At 46.6% G+C, this 20,887-nt stretch overlaps 1 protein-coding gene across 3 annotated transcripts in view; it reads right to left on the reverse strand.

Annotated features, from left to right (window-relative positions):
- The window catches only part of USP31 (ubiquitin specific peptidase 31), a 91,646-nt gene extending 71,732 nt beyond the window's left edge, over window positions 1-19,914 (reverse strand). For all 3 annotated transcript variants that reach the window (XR_012787267.1, XR_012787268.1, XM_075564608.1), the window contains exon 1: window positions 19,261-19,914. Coding sequence is in view for 1 of the 3 variants with exons in the window: in XM_075564608.1 (XP_075420723.1) it covers window positions 19,261-19,899 (639 nt within the window). In the remaining 2 variants the exon portion in view is untranslated. The remainder of the gene's footprint in view (window positions 1-19,260) is intronic.
- Window positions 19,915-20,887: the final 973 nt, after the last annotated feature.

A 20,887-nucleotide genomic window follows, 5' to 3' on the forward strand; every position in this document is an offset into this window, starting at 1 on the left:
ATATATAACTGATCAAGGATTCATGAGAGTGGGAAGGGGGGGGAGGAGCTTATACCAAGGGCTCAAGTAGAAAAATGTTTTGGAAATGATAATGGCTACATATGTACAAACATGCTTGATATAATTAATGTGTGGAATGTTACAAGGGCTGTAAGAGTCCCCTATAAAATGATTTTTTAAAAATAAGAAAGAGTTCTGGTGGCAGAGCGGGTTATGAGTTCCACTGCTAACTGTAAGGTCAGAAGTTCGAACCCACCAGTTCAGTGGGATGAAGATGAGCTTTCTGTTCCCAGAAGACTTACAGCCTCAGAAACCAAAGGGACAATTCTACTCTGTGCTATAAGGTCTCTGTGTTAGACGGGGTGGACTAGAGAAACAAATCCAAGGACACTCATGTGTTTAAGAGAAAACTTTCTATCAAGAAGTAATTATCAGCCAGTCCAGAACAAGTCCTTAAGACCGATATTAGCCCATATGTCCAATACTAGTCCATAAATTCCTCTCAGATTCACACAGCACATGCAATGATGCAAAATGCAGGAAGATCACAAGTCAGTGGGTGAAAAGCATCTTGTGGGTCCCGTGGTAATGGAAGCATCTCAGTGCTGTTACATGTTTCCATGTGACACCTCCAGCTCTCCCAGTGTGGCTCCTCAACAGGAAGGCAAATGAGTGAGAGTGTGTGTGGCCTGCCTCCAGGGAGAAAGTTCTGAGAATCCTCATAAGAGGGTCACGCCCACTAGGAGGCATCATCAGGCTGTGACCTGATTGACAAGCTAAGCTCCACCCCCTTCAGTCTTAATACCCTCAAGTTGACACAAGTTTATGTAACTACCACCGTCACATGAGTTAGAAGTGACTAGATGAAGATGAGCGAGTGAGGGCTCCCTTAGCAATATAATACCATATAAATCATTAAGCATTAACAGTATTCTAAATATCATTTAGAAACATAAGAAAATGTCTTCTAAGTTGAATAAACAAATTGTCATCCAAATGATCTGAGCAGGATAGCTTCTAGTAAAATGATAAATGCATGTGAATAAGAAATTATATATGCATGTGGGAAAATTCACTGCTATCAAGTTGATTCCAACTCACAAAAAGCCAATAGGACAGGGTAGAATTGCCCTTGTGGATTTCTGGGACTATGTATCACATCGCAGGGATAAAAAGTCCAATGCACTCCCCACTACATGACCAGGGCTCCTGCATGAGGACTTGATGCAAAGGCCTTAAGTGGAGAGCAAATGCTTTGAAAATGTTGAGGGCAATGAATATACAGATGTGCTTTACACAATTGATGTACGTATATGTATGGATTGTGATAAGAGTTGTATGAGCCCCTAATAAAATGTTGTTTTTTTAAGAAAGTACAAAAGTGTAGCCAATGGCACTTGGAGGAGATGTGTTTCACTGAAATAAGAACAGAGTTGTCCTCACACTACCCTACGTTCAAGTGGAAGTTCTGCCACTGCAAAGTTCCAATGTGTGAAGATCCAAATGGGGTCAAATCTAAATATTTAGTGCTAGTTTATATTGCTGGGGGTGAAACTGTTTAAAAACAAAAACTCAGAATTCGGCTTTTGTAATAAAAATCTATAGCCAAAACTGTATCCTCAACTACAGAATATTTCCCCCGAGTGACCACAGGTCCTCAAATCCTGCTTTCTAAAATAAATCTTCTTAAAAAACATCTGTCTCACCCAGTTTTATCAATGAGATATGAATATGTATCACTCTCTTGTTCATTTCCTCATCCATCCTCAACAACGCTAGATTCTGATGTGTCATGCTTTTAAACTGGTAAGTAAAAGAAAGAAAAGGCAACTGTACCACAACCATGTTTAAAATTGGGGGACTGCCTTCAATGGGTGTTATTTTACTTTGGTATAACACACACGGACTTCCATGTTGCCCTGCCCAAACCGGCACAAAACAGATCTCCTCCCCGACTGAGAAAATGGCATGAGGCACGTCTGACTTCCTTTGGTTACACAAAGGACAAGGAGATCCCAACTCCATGCCAGCCAGTCAAGGCCAATTGCCACCAGGCAGAGTCTGACATGCCTCCATTCATCCTCCTTTACCCTATCCTGATACCAACCATCCCTCCCACAACATTCCACTTCTCTGCTGAGCTCTCTAATTCATTCCGGTAGCCACACACAACTCACAGACAATTCTCACAATCATGGGGGTGTATTAGGGAGACAAAGAGTTGCAAAATGTTAACGATAGAGTTCTTTTGTCCACAGAACTTCTTCTCAGTGTGCTTGCAGTGCAGGCGCGTCTCTCTGGTCTTGGTCTCTCTGCCACATGGTCCCTTGGCCTCTACTTCTGTGGGTGTGGAAGCCAGCCCACCACTCTGGCTCATGGTCTCACTGCACCTCCTCTCGTGTCTCAGCTCTTGGTGCTCCAGCCTCTGCTGTCTCCACTACTTCAGCCATTAGATAATCCCGTTTCTTAGATGGCTCACTCTTCAACCCCGCAGAATGACAAAAACTGACCAATATCCAAATTAGGGTCATCCTCTATACCTTATTTACATGTCCCCACTCATTCACTGAATGGGAGTGACAAAGAAACTCCCTAGAAAGCAATTTCATTTCACCCCACCAATGTACCTGCCACCATCATCACCCTATCCTTCAGTGGAACATGAAACTTTCTGAATAAGTCAAGGTGTTTGAAGCTCCAAGCTTTTGCACTTCAGGGGTTTTCTGGCTTAGACCGCCTTTTCCCATCTCTTCACTGTCCACCTAAATATTTCACCAAGTCACTCAAAACTTAACCCAGATATCTTTTTCAGTTCTTCCACCGAGTGCCCTCCTCCGGTGAATTCCATGCAAAACTCTCACAGCACTCTCCCTTCCATCCTACAACTGTGGCTTAATCCGTCAGTCCTCCCGTGAAGACCCACTCTCCCTTAGGAGCACGGCGTGTATCCCCTCCCTCATCTTCACCTCCACTCAACTCATGGTGCTGAAGTGACAGCACCTGTGGAGATGAGGGAGGGGATACATGCCATGCCCCTAAGGGATACTGCCTGACAATGCAAGACCAGCCCAGAGGATGTGCTCCGATAAATCAGTGCTCTTAGTAAGTACATAGACCCCTAAGGGATAATGCCTGACAACGCAAGACCAGCCCAGAGGATGTGCTCCGATAAATCAGTGCTCTTAGAAAGTACATATCATGTCTATGTGTCTATGAAATACCAATCTACGTGTGGTTCTGTTGATTCTACAGCCCTACTATATCCAGGGCTAAATGGAAGTAATCAAACTTGAGACCATATATATATTTTTAATTTTAATAAATAACTTTATTGGGGGCTCTTACAACTCTTATAACAATAAAATACATCAATTTTATCAAGCACATTTGTACATATGTTGCCATCATTATTCCAAAACATTTTCTTTCTACTTGAGCCTTTGGTATGAGCTTCTTTTGTCCCCTCCCTCCCGCCCTCATGAACCCTTGATATTGATAATTTATCATTTATTTTTATTTTCATATTTATACTTTTCATCTGTGTTTTTGTTGCTTATTCCCCTGGGTGGGTGGGTGGTGGTGGGGGTTTGTACACAGATCATTGCAATCGATTCCCCCTTTTTCCCTCTTCTCCCCCACCTTCCCCCTACCCTCATGGTGTCACCACCCATTATTAGAGAGCATATTTCCAACTCTCATAACACTCACCCTTGGTTATCTCACAGTACCCAGTCTCACGTGTACATTGAATACATGACTGTTACTGCCTCCTGCGCTCCACACACTACTTTCCCCTTTCCAACTCTGATTTTTATCAGCTGGCTCCAACACTTTCTCCACCAATCAGGCCTGAAACCTTGAGGTTTCCTTTATCACCCCATTTCTTGGAGTCTCCTTAACAATCTGGCATTGTGTCCTCACTCAGCCCCCTCTCTGCATTTTCTTTCTCACCATCTGATTCATTTATAGCCACATCAGGTCTATTTTTATTTTTTTAAAAAACAGTTTTCATCAAATCAGACTCTGCACAACTCCAAAAAACACACAACAAACCATCTGAGCACAGTGTCCAAAATATTCAACAGAACTTCAAGGTTCCCTCTCCTTTCTTATCATCCACATACCTAATCACCCACCTCCTCTCCAAATCCACATCCAACAGCAATTTTACTCCAGAAGACATTTACTCCTGGACACATACTTGGTTGTCACAACTGATTTAGTGGCAGGGGGTGGGAAAGTGGGTGGCAGTGAGGGGCTGTACTAATGGATCTAACAGACAGAGGCCAGGATGCTGCTACACAGCCTACAATGCTCAGAAGAGACCCTGCAAAGGCAGGAATTAATTCATGCAGCTGTTCAGTCCAAAGTCTCGGTAACTCACACGAAATGGCCTTTTCCTACATGGGTTGGAGGAAAAAGATAGAGGAAGACCCTGATAGGATTCAGCTGTCAGTAATGCAAAGCATGCCCTGTTTACAAGATTCATTGTGATTGCCATCCTGCTGTGTGTAAAATGCGCCCACTGGGTGGGGGTGGGGGTGGGGTGGGAGTGGGGGGAGGAGAAAGGGTAAGAATCTCACTACCAGCAAGCACCAAGAGTGGAGCACATCCTCTAGATCCCAAGACCCCTGTCCTGGATCTTCGTGGATCTAGAAGAACTTCCTGGCTCTAGAAGACAGTGGTGACATGTGAGGAGCAGTGGATGAACCAAGAGCCAGAGCATTAAATAGTGTTTAACGTTCCCAGCCCACAGAGCAAGTAGAGCTGCGTGTCTTCATGCTGAGGCTTACCTGCGTGAGGTGCCTCTGGCACTTGATTCAAGAAGCTGGGTTGCTGACCCAGTGTGCTTTAGTTGACTGCCTTTGGGTTGTCTTACAATGGCGTGGCATGCCCTCTGGCCGCTTATTAGCATTTCTCACTTGCACTAACCTTTAACTGCCTTAATAAACCCTTTAATCATTTGAATTTTCTGAGTCCTGTGTGGCCATTGCAATGAGTATTAGAACTAAATGAAAAGTAGAGAATACTGCTCACGTGACAGTACACACAGACCTCCCCAGAAAAGATTTATTTGGTCCCAAATATCAGTTATGTTGCGGTTAAGAAAACCTGCTCCAAATCAAGCATCCGCAGCAAGTAGCCCCAGAGCCTCCCTGTCCCTAGACTACTGCATCCCTGTTCCTTCTGCTCAGACTAGTTCCCAACAACCTGAAATGGTGTCTCTCTTCCCCTCTATCCTCAAATCCAATTCTAACTCTATCACCTCTTAGCTTCCAATGCCAGCTTTAGACCTATCAATCAATGATTTCTGCTATCCTGCGGTGGCTTGCATGTTGCTGTAATGCTGGAAGCTAACCTACCCATGTTTCAAATACCTTCAAGATCACCCACAGTAAACAGATTCCAGTGGAGCATCTAAGCTGAAACAAAGGAGAAATGCCCAGCGATCAATAGGCAAAATATGAACCAATGCAAGTCCTGTGACTCATAACAGAATACTGTTCTCCACAGTGCTAGACGATGAACCATCTAGGTTAAAAGATGCTCAAACCACACACTGGCTACCACAATGCCCTTCAACACAGTAACAAGCACAACAATGACACAGGACCAGGCATCATGTCATTCTGTTGGGTTGGAGCCACCAAGAGTTAGAGCTGACTCAAGAGCAAATAACACAGGCTGATGACTCCCAAATATTTATTCCCAGACAGAACCAATCTATTAAATTCCAGGCTCCTTTATCCAACTGCCTACTAGACATTGTCCTACTTACACATCTGAAATTAAACTGCTTATCCACATCCCCAAAACTAGCACTCCTCAAATAAGTAATCAGCACCCAGTTGCTCTAGTCAGAAACTTCCCTAACATCATAAAAGATGAGAAAAGATATATTCAAGAACCTAACAAAATAGACCCTGTATTAGTTGGGTGCGTTTATGCCAACTTTAAGATGTATAAAAGTGGAGGGGTGGAATCCAACTGGTCAATTAGGTCACAGCCTGATGCTGTCTCTGGGGGGAGGGAGGTGTAGTCTTCTACAAGGATGACCTTGGGAACCTCCTCCTCTCTCTACAACTTTGCCTTCCAACCGACTGGGACACTGCCACTGATCCTGAGAGCTGCCCGAGCCCTGCATGTTTCCACTGACCTTGGACCCACATAACTCTGTTCCTACTAGCCTGTGATCTTCCTGCACTCTGCATCCCTGCGTGTGGCTGTGTGAGTTTGAAGAGGGACTGATGGACTAGCATGGGACTTCCAGTACGGGACTGGGCTTGGACACTTTCTTGATATGTAATTACTTCTTGCCACTGAATATAAGTGTCACTGAATTTGCTTCTCTAGTCAACCAGCCTAATACAGACCCCATATGATAATCCCCAAGCCCTATCAATCAAATGTTCCAAAGATAAAGACAAAAACCAAAGGTAAAAAATAATCCTAAGAGCAGCTCCAGAAGAAAAATTACCTACAAAGGAGAATTTAAAAAGCTAAGCTCTGCTTTCTCAGCAGAAACTAAGCAAGCAAGAAGGCACTGGGACAGACAGCATATATAAAACTGAAAAAAAAATTGACATCAGACACTCAAGCAGCAAAAGCGTCCCTCAAATACAGTGGTGAACTTAGGACGACACTTCCAGACAAACAAATGAAAAGAATTTGTAAAAAACAGGTCAATAAATACTAAAGGGAGTTCTTTTAGATAAAGAGTCAACACGGGAGACAACAATCTAAGATTGAAACAGTGGCAATACCACCTAGAAGCCAACCAAGTTATAGAAGTAACCAAAGTAAAACAAACCTACAAGACTGAAATAATCAATTTATAAATAAAGGTAATTACAAAGTAAAACGAGGGAACGTGTAGTAACATAACTTTCAAATGAAGAGGAAGTCACATATATTTTAAGATAGATTGTTTTAAACTTGGGAGGAAATTTAAAATATATACGATCACGTCAAAAAAATTAATAAGCCTTCATAAAAAAATAAAGAGTATCACAAAGATAGAATAAACATTAAAACAATAGCAATTAAGAAAATGATAAGAAGCCCCACAAACAAATATACCGCATATAGTAGAGTATATGCCAACCCGAAGATCAGCCCAGGCACCTAAGTTTACCACAAAAACTACATTAAAAATGTGCTGGAAAACTCAGTTTATACTCGAGTATATATGGTAACTTAGCCAAGAAAATGATGTCGAAGCCAGCCACACCACACAAAAAATACACAGCTAAAATAACATCAATAAATTCACACTTATCAGTAGTTACACTAACTGTAAATGATTTAAATGTAACAATCAAGAGTAACAGAATTGATAATAAAACAAGATCCAACAATATGCTGCCTACCAGAGACACATTTTAGACACAAAGACGAAAATAAACTAAAAACTATAAAAAGGATAAAACGCTAATGGTAATCAAAATAGAGCAGGAGTGGCAATACACAATATCTCAATTCTGTCCACTCCATCCACCATCGCTCCAAGAAGCCTATCCCTAAAACTTCTAACCACTCTCCCTGCTTCCATTATACTATAAACTCACTCACTACTATCAGGTCAATTCCCAGCACAACACCTAAAATGATCATTTTACACTTTAATGAGATCATGTCACAACCCTGCTTACAACCTGCAGCTACAACCTACAGCAGTTCTCATGGCTCTCGGAATAAAATCCCAGCTCCATACCCTGGAGTACAAGGTGCTGTGAGATTCCGCCTCTAGCCTCATCTAGTCTACTCTCTTCCTAGTTCTCTAAGCTATATACAAGACGTTCCATTCGTCCAAGTGCACTACCACCCCCTCCACATTCTGTGTCACTTTTGCATAGGTATCGTGTTTGATAACTCCTAAAAAAAGATACCCACCAGAAACTGTGATGTCACCATATTTAGAAAAGGGACCTTTGCAGATACAGTTAAGTTACAGACCTCTGGATTCTCTGAGTAGGCCCTAAATTCAACAGCAAGATCCTGATATGCAAGGAAACACACAGGAGAGAGAGACATAGATGTGAAAGGCCATGTGAAGATGGGGCCAGAGGTGAGGGAGATTTAGCCACAAAGAAGTCAAGGAATGCCAACAGCCACTCGAAGATGAAGTGTCAAAGAAGGAAACTTCCCTTCAAAGTCCCTGGAGAGAACACAGTCCTATTGACACTTTAATCATGAGAGACTAATCATATGTTGTTGTAAGTCACTACTTGTCATTAAGGTCCACTCTACTTTGACGGGGCAGTCCCCCCCACAGTCCCCCCCCCGCCATTCTGTTTGAGTACCTTCCAACCTGTGGGGCTCATGTTCTGGCCCTGTATCCTGTTCCGCTACTATTCATAGGGTTTTCCATGAACATGTCCTGGAAAAGGACATCCCTCAGAAGTGGACGGCCTATTCCTTCTTCCCAGTCTGCTCTTCGTGTGAGAGCTCTGAAACCTTTCACCATGGGTGACCCTGCTTCCAGCATCACAGCAACAAGCAAGCCACCACAGTGCAACAGACTAGCAAACAAATGGCTGATGCATTTAAATTATAGTGTTGGAGAAGAAGAATAAAAGTATCACGGACTACCAAAAGAAACGAGTCTGAAATGAGTGCATAAAAGTCTAAAATGGTGAAAAAAGCTGATGGTGCCCAGCTATCAAATGATATAGCGTCTAGAGTCTTAAAGGCTTGAAGGTAAACAATTGGCCATCTAGCTCAGAAGCAACAAAGCCCACATGGAAGAAGCACACCAACCTGTGTGAGCACAAGGTGTCAAAGGGATGAGGTATCAGGTATCAAGGAACAAAATGTCATATCACTGTAAATGAGGGAAGTACGGAGTGGGGACCCAAAACCCATCTGTAGGCAACTGGACATTCCCTTATGGAAGGGTCACGGGGAGGAGATGAGCGAGTCAGGGTGCAGTGTAGGAACAATGAAAAATACAACTTTCCTCTAGTTCCTAAATGCTTCCTAGCCACCAACTATCATGATCCCAATTCTACCTTACAAATCCGACTAGACCAGAGGATGTACACTGGTGCAGATAGGAACTGGAAACACAGGGAATCCAGGAATGGAAGATCCCTTCAGGACCAGTGGTGAGAGTGGCGATACTGGGAGGGTGGAGGGAGGGTAGGGGTAGAGAGGGGGAACAGATTACAAGGATCTAAATACATATAACCTCCTCCCTGGGGGACGGACAACAGGAAAGTGGGCAAAGGGTGATGTCAGGCAGTATAAGATATAACAAGATATTTATAAATTATAATTTATAAATTGTCAAGGGTTCATGAGGAAGGTGGGAGCAGTGAGGGAGGGGGGAAAGTGAGGAGCTGAAGCCAGGGGCTTACGTGGAGAGCAAAATGTTTTGAGAATGATGAGGGTTAAGAATGTACAGATGTGCTTTATACAATTGATGTATGTGTGGATTGTGATAAGAGCTGTATGAGCCCCCAATAAAATAAGTTTCTTTTTAAAAAAAGAAAAGAAACAAGTCTGTCTTGAAAATACTAGTCGAAATGTTCCTTACAAGCAAAGAGGGTGAAACTTGGTCTTAGATACTCTGGACATTTTATCAGGAAAGACCAGTCCCTGGCAAAGGACACCATACTTGGCAAGTTAAAGGTCAGCAAAAAAGAAGACACCCCTCAAAGAGATGGATAGCCACAGTGGCTGCAACAGTGGGCTCAAACACAGCAATTCTGAGGATGGAGCAGGACCACGCAATGTTTTCTTCTGTTGTACACCGTGTCACTCTAAGTCAGAACTGCCTGTCAAGCCCCAACAACAAAATCGGTGGCTATTTGTTACAAAAGCCTTAGGGAATTAATACCATACATATTTTCCCCCCTGACTGGCTGTACCAATTATTCTCTCACACACTTTATCTTTTCCCTTCTTGGCTCACAACTTTATTTTCATAGTTATCAGAAGTTATTAGCTACTAGCCATCTCTCCTCACAAAGAACCATGAGGGCAGGGACCACATGGCCTACTGTATTTACACTAAACACTCAATGAGCAGCACACCATATGGCACGGAGTTAGGAGGTTGAGGTAGTCAGTTTATTGTGCCAATCTGGCTGATAAACACGTGGGGTTAATTGAAGGGTGGAGGGATAAATGGCTCAGTGAGCCTTGCCATCTAGTTCTCGGGTCTCTTGCTCTGTGATGGTGGGACCAGGATGCAGCTGCTTTAGACAGTTCCCTGCTTCAGTTGGCAAGGCTCACTTCCTGCAAGACATACCTGAAGAGAAGTCACATGGACCTACCCTGATGCAGCCCTGGGTGCTGGAGCAGCCGTGTGGAGACCCCTGCCAGCGCTGAGATGCTTACACATTCACTGATTCGGCTTTCCTCCTGCAGTCAGCGTCATTGCATGTGTTTTGTGAGATGGAGGAGGACTTTGTGGATTGGTGTTGGACATATGGGCTAATGTTGGACTTGGGGCTTGAGCAGCACTGGGTTGGGATGTTTTCTTGATATGCACTTAACCTTTATATAAAACTCTCTTATACATGAGTTTCTGTGGATTTGTTTCTCCAAAATACCCAGACAAACACAGAGGTCAATTAAGTTTATAAGAATCCAACTGCTTACAATGAATGAACAGGTAAGTCTTCTACTTCAGCTCACAATGATCTTACTTTCTCTGAATTCCCATTGAACTTTCCTAGTCAGTTTAAAATCCTTTTCCTATGAGCAGTTAAGTTGTGTGAATGCAAGAACCTTGTCTAAAAAAGTTCATACTTTATTCCCAACCACTCACATAACTGGTTCCTTTACCCGTAGAGCTCAGTAATTAAGTCAGGAAACAGAAGTTTTATAATTGTCTGCATATTTTCATTCCACAGCTATCTTCTCAGACAGTTCCGTAACACATTCTTTGACTGTCCCTCACCATCTGATAAGCAAACCAACCAAAAACCAAGCCCACTGCCACCGAGTCAATTGCAACTCTTAAAACCCTACAAGGCAGACTAGAATTGTTCCTTAGAGTTTCTGAGACTGAATCTTTGTAGGGGCAGATAGGCTCATTTTTCTCCCACAAGAGAAGCTGGTGGATTTGAACCACTGACCCTAGGTAAAAGCCCACACTCAACCCACTCGGTCATTAGGGCTTCTTTTTAACACCTGTTAAGAAGCTGCAATTATCAGTAAAGGCTCAACATTTACTAGGAGCGCCCAAGTTTAAGAGTGTAGAGTTGACATATATACTGCTGAAACACAAGTGCCCTATCTGAAAGGAAATAATTTTAAACTTGGAAAATGATGACCAGGAACAGATAATAAGAGCAAGCACAATGTCAGGACTGGGGTTAGGCCCTAGCATGTGTCTTGGATAGGCTCAGAGAATTTTGTCCCATAAAACCTTTGTACGGGTAAAACAAGGCAACATTTTAAATGCACATTCCTTGTGGCTCAACGCTGTCACTTCTAAGACACATTCTTTAGAAAAAGAGGACTGATATATGCCAAAGGGCATTCATTCATTGTAGTGCAGGTGCTAATTGTTAAAAAAAAAAAACCGTTATACAACCTAAATATCCCTCATTGGAGTCGCCATGTTAGGAAGGATGAATTAAGACTTAACTATATCAACAGAGGAAGACCTGCTACTTATGATCTATTTTAAACTCAGTGGCAGGAGTTTGGGGAGGCAAGCATGAACCCATCAATGTAAAAGAGGTGCAGGTGCTTATGTATAAATCTTTCAACAGTCTGAAAGGAAGACGTCAAAGACACCTGAGTCTGAAGAGTAATGGTACGTATTTGAAGCCAGCTACCATGGCTCTTGGGCTCGGTATAATTCAAGACTGCAATCTCGGAGGGGAAAGATCCGACATACTGATAGGCTGGCTACAGGCCCAGGATTCAGTGTACACAGCACAGGAGCGTACACAAAGTACACATGAATGGATGTCAAGACGGAATGCCAGGTCGAGTCCCATAGCCTCTAGCCAACGGTGTTAGCTCAGTTCCCACACAGGACAGCTAGCTCTTTGAAAGCTTTTGGAATTTCATTCCAAATTAAGTGTTGGGGCTTAACAGACCAGAGAAGGCATCCTTTCTATGTTACACTCTTGTCAGAAATTCATAAAGTATCTTTTTTCTATTTTCCAAGTGAACTCGGGCAATCCGTAAGTCAGAGTACTTTATAGGAACTACTACAAAACATCACACTACTGAACAACTTCCTATAAACCAGGAACGCACATGACATCGGTCTGAGCACAGTATCCAAGGTTCCCAGCATGAGGCCCTGAAACAGGAACGTGGGAACCAACTCATTGTTTATAGCTATGTACTCCCTTCACAGCCTGGAATCCTCGCTGATAAATGAGAACCGCCAGGCACCAACATTCAAGAGGGGAAAAAAAGTATGGGAGAGAAAATTGTACTCTCTAATTATGTTTTGTTTTACTGAAAATTTGAAAGAAAGCACCACAATCCTTTAATCAAGAGGTGGCCCTGTTCAGCTGTCAGCTCGTTGGAAGCAGTTTGAAACACATCTGCTCTAAAACACATCTTTCTTGTTTGAGAGAGAAGCATCCATCTTTGACTTACGGCAGAAGAGCCCGCGGGACGAGAAATCAGAGAGCACTGTAAGAGCCTAGAACACCTCGCGAGCATCAGGTAAAGGTCAGCAATAAGGGATTTCACGTGAACACCTAAGTATTCAGGTTTCAAAGCAAGATAGGAGTGTGTGGGGCCTGCAGTGAAGTCCATGTCTTAGCCGTGCCTCTGCAAACAAGGACACGTGCAGACCACCACCGTGGAGACCAAACAAGTGACCATTCTAGAAGCTGCATTCATTAGTAGGGACGGTGTGCAGCTGAGGAGGCCCACAACATTCCTCCCAGGTTCTCCACCCGGGCCTTGGGGTCCTGGGCTTCTCACATTTTACTGTGCAAAGCGTTGATCTGGACAATCTTGTTACAAAGCGGGTGGGGATTCCACAGAGCTGGATGGAACTTGAGGTTCTGCATTTTTGACACTGCCTGTCCAAGGGCCACACATTCTTTGAATAGCAGGCACCAAGGGACAAGCACCGCATCAGAAAAGTGACTTTTGAGCTGTGTTCTGAAGCACGAAGCCTGCCAGGTAGAGAAGAGGTGGGAAGGATTGTGGGTGTGTTGGAGCCGGGAAAGGGCAGAAAGCCAGGAGAGGTGTGTTATAGATTGGATTTGGGGGCTATGCTTGTTTGAACTTCACGCTTTGGAAGTCGAGAATTCCGAACTGAAGTTTAAGCAGGGGAGGAATAAGATCAGTGTGCCTACTCCCCACTCCCAACCCCCCCATTAGGCAAGCCTGGTGGCACTGCAGGAGATGGACGCTTTGGGTGGTGGTGGTTTTTGTTTGTTCTTGTGTTGTGTAAGATGTTTTCTTAGAGCCAAATTTGACGGCCAATATTTTGAGCACAAAGAAAAGTCAAACACCTGGAAGATGGACGAAAGGTACACCGCATTTGATTCAGACATCCCTTGTTGCTTCCGATTTCTCCTGAGCGGACATGCTGCTCAGAGTCCTGCTGGATTCTGGGCTCCCGGCAGCCACTGTAGCCACTAACAGCTGTTTGGAATTGGCAAAGCAGAGAACACCGATTTGCCATCTTGAAACAGTTTACCTTGGGGTCTAGAAAAGCACTGCAGAATGTTTGGGAATGTGCTTTTATCCTCTTAAAAATCCTGTAACCACTAATGATTTCCTATGTGGGTAGAGCTAAAGATTCCCAGGCTTCCCAAGCAGTTTTGGGAACTGTCAGGTAAATGGTTTTTGGATTCGGATGGGCCAGGTGATTGTTAAAACTGGGTTTTCATTTCACAGAAGGAAATGGGCTGACTGGCCCAACCTTGCTATGCTTTAAGAGACTAATAAATTTGACTGAATAGTTAAAACTTTGTCAGCTGATCCCTTCTCTGAGGCAGGCTGAACCTGATCTGGTTTTCAACATTTTCTGTATTTTTGTTCATTCATATTAGGGTTTATCTCAAAGGTGTTATGGCATTGGGGGGGGGGAGGTCATCACCCTCTTGAATTTGTTATGTCTTTCTGTTTTTCAGTATATAAAACTCAGGATTGATGAGCAAGTAGAACAAGGGTTTTAGGTGGTGGGGAGTACAGGGGTGGGGAATAGGGTGCAAATGGGAGACAATATCAAGGAATCCAGGAAGAAAAACAATGTCTGGAAACTGAATGTGATAGCAATTGCATAGTTCTGCTTGACGCGACTGACCTATGGGATGATATATGTATTAACTCCCAATTAATAATAATAATAAAAAGAAAAAATGGCTCTAGCTGCCACTTTTCTCTTTTAGCCCAGATGTGTTTCTCCTTTTAGAGCTCGGGTGCTCGCCAAGGGTGGCTCTTGGCCCCTCGGGGAACATTTGTCTGGAGGCACACCAGGGCCTCCCAGCTGGAGCTGAGCACCTGAGGGTTAGAGCTAGGCTTGCCACTAAAGGTCCCAGAACATCTGCCTCCACCCCCACTTCAAGCACTCACTGTGATTTTATTTCCCCCTCAACCTTCCATGTTCTGCCAAACAACAAATGGGTACACAGGGAGAACATCACCACTAAGCGGGCAGGGCTCCTTAGAATGACTGACCATTTGAGACGGAAGGGGCGGTGTTTACCTAAGGACAACGTTCAGAAGGCTTAGGAAGGAAAGGAGAATAGAAACCAGGAAGTGCGATAAATGATGTGACATCTCGGGAACTGCAATCAAGGACATGAAACAAAATGTGTACGGTTTGCTGAATAGAAAACTGATCTGCTGTAGCACTTTCACCCAATTCACAAGAAAACACACCGTGTGAGCAGTCAGGCCAGCCTTAAGAACTTCCCAGATGAGGTGGTTTACATGTGTATCTCCTCCACAAATTGAGTTCTTCACAAATGAGTCCCCAGCAGGCAGCGAAGTGCTTGGCACAGAGCAGCAGAGGCAGACACGATTTAATAGTGGGGTGATCTTGGAGCCAATCCCCGAACCCTTCCCCTGTGCTCATCTCTAGCAAAGGCAGGAAAACCACATACCTAGTTCCAATCTCTATGGTGGCCAGGAGTGAACAGACACGGCTTAGTCAATGAGATGCCAGCAGAAGACGGCGGAGGAGGCTTCTGCAAAAACTTGTATCCCCTATGGACTCCCAGGGGAAGCAAGGAATAAGTCTCTGTCCTTGCTGAACCCCCCCAAGCCACAGGGCCTGCCCCGCTCCAGACTGGCTGCAAGGGTACTGCAACAGCTTTACTGGTAAAGGCTCTGTCAAGGCTTTGTTCCTGAGCTGAATGCATTCCTAACTGGGAGGTAAATGAACAAAGACACGCAGAGTGAAATCTAATAATGAGTCAGAAGATTATATAGTTTCAAATCGGGCCTCTAAGAATCTGTCCAAACTTTGCCAAAGTATGCCTATAAATCAGTCTGTGTTCTTCCAGAATTATTGATCCTTTTTTTTTCACAGCTTCTTAATGGATAAAAAAAGTAGTATAACCTCTTAAAAAGCAGGGAAATGTCCGCATACAAAGATGCTGTAGAAATTGATTTTCACATTTTGGAACAGAGTAGAAACCCCAACTGGATCACTAGGCTCTGACCTTGAAGAAGAGTTTGCTACTGCTGAAGCTACCTGGCAGGCAGTGGGGAACCTGAATTCCTGGGGTCAGCTGGTTCCCCTTCTCCTACTTTCTTATCCCGACATCTCTGTGATCCAGCTGAGTTTTTGGTTTGTTTCAGCCCCAAGTGCTCAAATCACTTCTTTTTCTTCTTCTTCTTCTTGAGGAAAAAAAAGTTGAGCCTATTACTCCTACAACATCAACAAATGTAAGTAAAATATATAAAAATGAGAGGGCAGCGCTGTCCCTCAGCATCTTAATCACATGCAGACCGCTTGGCTAGATAATATTTCATTTTAATCAGATGACTTTCTTTTTTTAAAGTATATTTTAAAAAGAAGCAATTCCACCGATGGAAAGCCAGCACCACTTGCCATACATGTAAGACAAATGTAAATGTATATCCAATGAAAACATCCTTTTTAAAAATTATAGCTGTTAACTGCCAAAGTCGCTCTGCTTACAAATAAGGGGGGAAGAAGGGTGCTCAGGATAGGGGTTAAGAAGAGATACAAATGACAGGGAGCCCTATGGGGCATCCTGGGCTACTCATTGGGCTGCAACTGCAGGATCAGCAGTTCAAACCCACCAGCCAACTCCTAGGGAGAAAGACGAGGCTTTCTCCTGTAGTAAAGATTTACAGCCACAGAAAACCCACAGGGGCAGATGCACTCAGTCCTACAGAGTCACTATGAATCGGAATCAACTCGACGGCAGTGGATTTGTTTGTTTGTCTGAACCAACATCAAGCTGAGACTTTCTCCCAGGCATGATCAGGGCAGAAAGAGAATGGGAAAAGGAATAAATAGCTTTCTGGTTGTTTGATTTCATTCTGCTTAATATCATGCCCATGTCCAACCTAAACGTATTACTCATACAGTGTCAAAATATCTTTCTTGTTGCTCAGGAAAAAAGGCTCGATTTCTTACTGCAGCCTAAATGACCCTGCACCATCTGGCCCCATCCCACCACGCTGCTCCCATCCTGCGCCCTTTGGCTGCATAACAAGTTACACAGCAGACAGCAGACTACACGGGTCATAGACAGCCCACTGTTTGCTTTTATGTGGCCTGTGAGTCAGGAATGCTTTGCTGAGATATGTTTAATTAATCTGATGAGTTTTATTGGTGTTTGCTGAGTCAATTCCAATTCATAGCAACCCTTCGGGGCAGAGGAGAGCTGCCTCATAAGGTTTCTGAGGCTGTACTCTTGCAGCTCTCCAGGTCTTTAACCCAACAGACCTCTGGAATTACCACTGAGTGCTTCACCATTGTGTCACCAGGGGTCCTAATCTGATAACAGGATAATCTGAACCCCCATTAAGCGAATATCTCCTCTCCCTGAAAGGATTCCATTTTCCTTTTCGTCGATTCCAATTCATGGTAATTCCATGTACAGACAGTTAGTAGGCTTCGCTTGCTGAAAGAGGATCTGAAGCACTTACTGATGCACATCAAAGTCGACAGCCTTCAACATAGATTACACCTCAACAAAAGAAAACAAAACCAACAAGCAGCATCATAGTGAACGGAGAAAAGGTCGATTGTCACGGATTTCCTTTTACTTGGATGCACCATCAACTATCATGGATACTGCTCTCAAGAAATCAAACTACTCCTGAAATGAGGTCCCAGTCTCCGAAGCTCATAGGGGCAGCTTTACCCTGTCCTGTAAGGGCGCTGTGAGTAGACATCACTGCAGGGAGTTTGGTTTTGGTGTTCTTGCATTGGGCAAATCTGCTGCAAGAGATCTCTTTGAAGTGTTGGAAAGCAAAGAGGGCACCGTGAGGACCAAGGTGTGCTTGCCCATGGTATCTTCAGTCGCCTCATAGGCATGTAAAAGTTGGACACTGACTAAGGTAGTCCAAAGATGAATTGATGCCCTTGAATTATGGTGTTGGCAAGGAACAGCGAATATACCGTGGACTGCCACAAGAACAAACATATTTCTTGAAAGTACAGAGTTCCCTTATGAGCAGGAAAGGAGAGACGTGTCTCTCTCGTATTATGGGCATGTTATCAGGAGGAGCCAATCCCTGGAGGAGAACATCATGTTTGGTAAAGCGGACGGACAGAGAAAACGAGGAAGAACCGGAAAGAGACAGATTAATGCAGTGGAATGAGCAAACAGCAATGACTGTGAGGACGGTTCAGGACCGGGCAGTATTTCCTTCTTCTGGACACAGGAGAAAGCACTTACACCACCACCTGGATCAGACTCCCCTCCCCCGCCCCCAAGGCTAGCTCTCTGTGGTCACTCAAGTTGCATCTCACAAGGCACAACCAAGGAAATGTAGCTCTTCTCCCAGCCTGTCCGGGACTGGAAGACATGCAATGTATGACAACTCGCCTCCCTGGGCAGCTGTCTCCTTTGCCTGGAGACTGGAAAAACCAAATGACGCCCAGCTACCCACCTCTAAACATTTTGATCAAAGATTCTATGAAAGAATGCTAATGAAAAGGCAGAAAATGTAGAAAAGAATTTTAAATTCTCACGCATTCTAGACTTTCTGGGGCAGGGAGGAGGAGGGAAGAACTGGTAGAGAACCCTTCAAGCTATTGTCCTCAGATCATCTTTAAACAAAAAAAAAAAAATCCCCTGAAGTCTTCTTAAGGCAAGATAGTTAAGGGGGGGGGGGACGAGAGAGAGAGAGAGAGAGAGAGAGAGAGAGAGAGAGAGAGAGAGAGAGAGAGAGAGAGAGAGAGAGAAAACTTGCCTTACTTAAGTATTGTGCTCTTTTAAGAAGTATCTGTACAGGATCAAATTGACAACAGCAAGGCCAAGATGAGATAGGATCCTTACTTGGCAGTGATTTTGTGTCAATGAGGGAGAAAGCTCGGAGCAGGAGCGTGGGAATGGTAGTGCTAGAATGTAACCCACGCTGAGCAGCAATGGTTGAACTGATGTATGTTTCGCTGTGCGGATTCTCAACAACTATCTGAGGATGCCTCCTTACCCGACCTATCCGCAGCACAGGCACCCGGTACTGGGCACGGTGGAAGGAGTTTGCATACTAACTACACTCAATCCCATAAAAAACGGTGCCCTCTCAGGTACATGTACTCTGGACACGTTGTCAGGTGACCGGTCCCAAGAGCAGGACATCAGGCTTTGGTAAAGCAGAGGGGCAGCAGAAAAGAGGGCCGGTGCAGCCAGGGCTCAAACATTAGGACAACTGAGGCTGGCACAGGACCGGGCGGGGTTTCCTTCCGCTGTGCATCGGGTCGCTATGAGTCGGTACCGACTCCACGGCATCAAGGATCGTTTCCTAAGGCGCCAACCTAACAACTTTGAAAGTCCCAACACCCTTATTTGGGCAAGTACCGGGCGCGGAAACCGTGGCACGGAGTGGCTGATGAACTCGCCCACGATCACACAGCTGAAGAGGGGCAGAAGTGAGAATCTGGCAGCGCTGCCACCTCCTTGAAGGTGGGCGGGCGCCCTGATGGTGGGTGGTCTGGTTCGCGGCGGCACCCCGGTGCCCATCAAGGGCCAGGCTGGGAGTGAGCGCTCAATAAACGCAAGCACAGGGGCGCGACGAATGCATGGAAACCTCCAGAGCCGTAGGGGCCAGTCTTGGGGGGCAGCCCGGCGCCCCCTCCTACGCAGGCTGCGCGCCCCCGGGGGCCCTCACCTTAAAGTCGCGGCTGTGCTGCGGGGTGTACTCGAGGGTCCAGAGGGCCCGCACCAGGTGCGCCAGCTGCTCGGTGACCTCGCCCGGGCCGTGCGCGCCGCGGCCCGCGGGCGGCTCGGGGTCAGGCGAGGGCTCGGGCCGCGCCGCCCGGTACTGGCCCAGCGCCAGGTACTCGGCGAAGAGCTCGGTGTTGCTGAGGCACTGCAGCGTGGCGTTCATGAAGCACGTGTTGCCGTGGTTCCGGAGCCCCGCCACGCCGGGCACCGGCTCGGCGGCGCAGGCGGGCGGCGCGGGCGCGGCGGGCGGCGCAGGCGGGCAGGGCGGCGGCGCGGGCGCGGCGGCGGCGGGGCCCGGCGGGAAGCAGCTGCGGAGGCCGCCGCGGTCCGGGGCGGCGCCCTCGGAGCTCAGGTGCGAGAGCGTGGTCAGCGTCTTGAGGACGCGGCTCATGAAGCTGCCCACCGAGCGCGCCGAGGACGGCGAGGAGGGCGCGGCCGGCCCGGGGCCCCCCGCGCCGGCGCCGGCGCCGCCACCGCCGCCGCCCGCGCGGCCGCTCCGGAACAGCCGCTTGCTGAAGGAGCGCTTCTCCTTCCCGCCCGCCGCCGCCGGCGGCCCGGGCCCGGGCGCCGTTACCTTGGACATGGCGGCGGCCGCCGACGCTCATCACCGCGCCCGCCCGCCCGGCCCGCCGCCCCGCCACGGCCGCCGCCGCATCCCGCCGCGCCTCCCCGGGACTCGACGCCCGCACACTCCGAGCGCGGCCGAGCGAGCGAGCCGGCGAGCGAGCGAGCGAGCGGGCGGCCAGGCAGGCGGGCGCCGGGCGCGGATGCGCGGTGCGCGCGGCGCGTCCAGCTGGGCCGCTCACGTGACCCGCGCCGCCCGCCCCGCGCTGAAGCCGCCGCGCCCGCCATGTTGGTTGTGGGAAACGGGGCGTCTCGGCCACCGCGCGGGGCGCCGCGTGAAGCCCGGGCGGGGCCATGTCCCGGGGCCGAGGAGAGCGCCGGCTCACCGCGCTGGTCTGACCCGATGACGAAGACGGTGGTCGCAAGATGCCCCCTCCTACTAGGCCCTTGAAGAGCCGGTGGGCATGGCCCTGACTGGTATTAAGACAATTAGCCTAGTCCGGCTCCCCAGGGACCACCTGCCGGTACCAAACCTGACCCCATCACCACGCTTGATCCCATCACTAAGCCTGGCCCCAGCACCAAGCCTGACCCCCATCACCAAGCTTGACCCCATCTCCAAGCCTGACCCCATCACCAAGCCTGACCCCAGCACCAAGCCTGACACCCCCCATCACCAAGCCTGACTCCCTTCACCAAGCCTGACCCCCATCTCCAAGCCTGACCCCATCTCCAAGCCTGACCCCATCACTCAGGCTAGCATGGCCTGTGGGTGGACTTTGAGAAGCCACACAGGGCACCGGAGCCAGCGTGGGGTCCCAGCAAGACGATGACATTAATAAGGTGACCAGATTTTAACATTGGTAAAGTAGGACACCATTGATAAAACTCAGTTCTGGCAAAATAGCCACGTGGCAGCTAAAACCGTATACCCTAGCTTGTCTTGCATTCTTTCCGAAAATTGGAACTTTTTTAAAGTGCCGCAGGACGCAGGAAATTTTGTTAAA

Source organism: Tenrec ecaudatus, chromosome 12, assembly GCF_050624435.1.
Source record: "Tenrec ecaudatus isolate mTenEca1 chromosome 12, mTenEca1.hap1, whole genome shotgun sequence".
Taxonomy (NCBI): domain Eukaryota; kingdom Metazoa; phylum Chordata; class Mammalia; order Afrosoricida; family Tenrecidae; genus Tenrec; species Tenrec ecaudatus.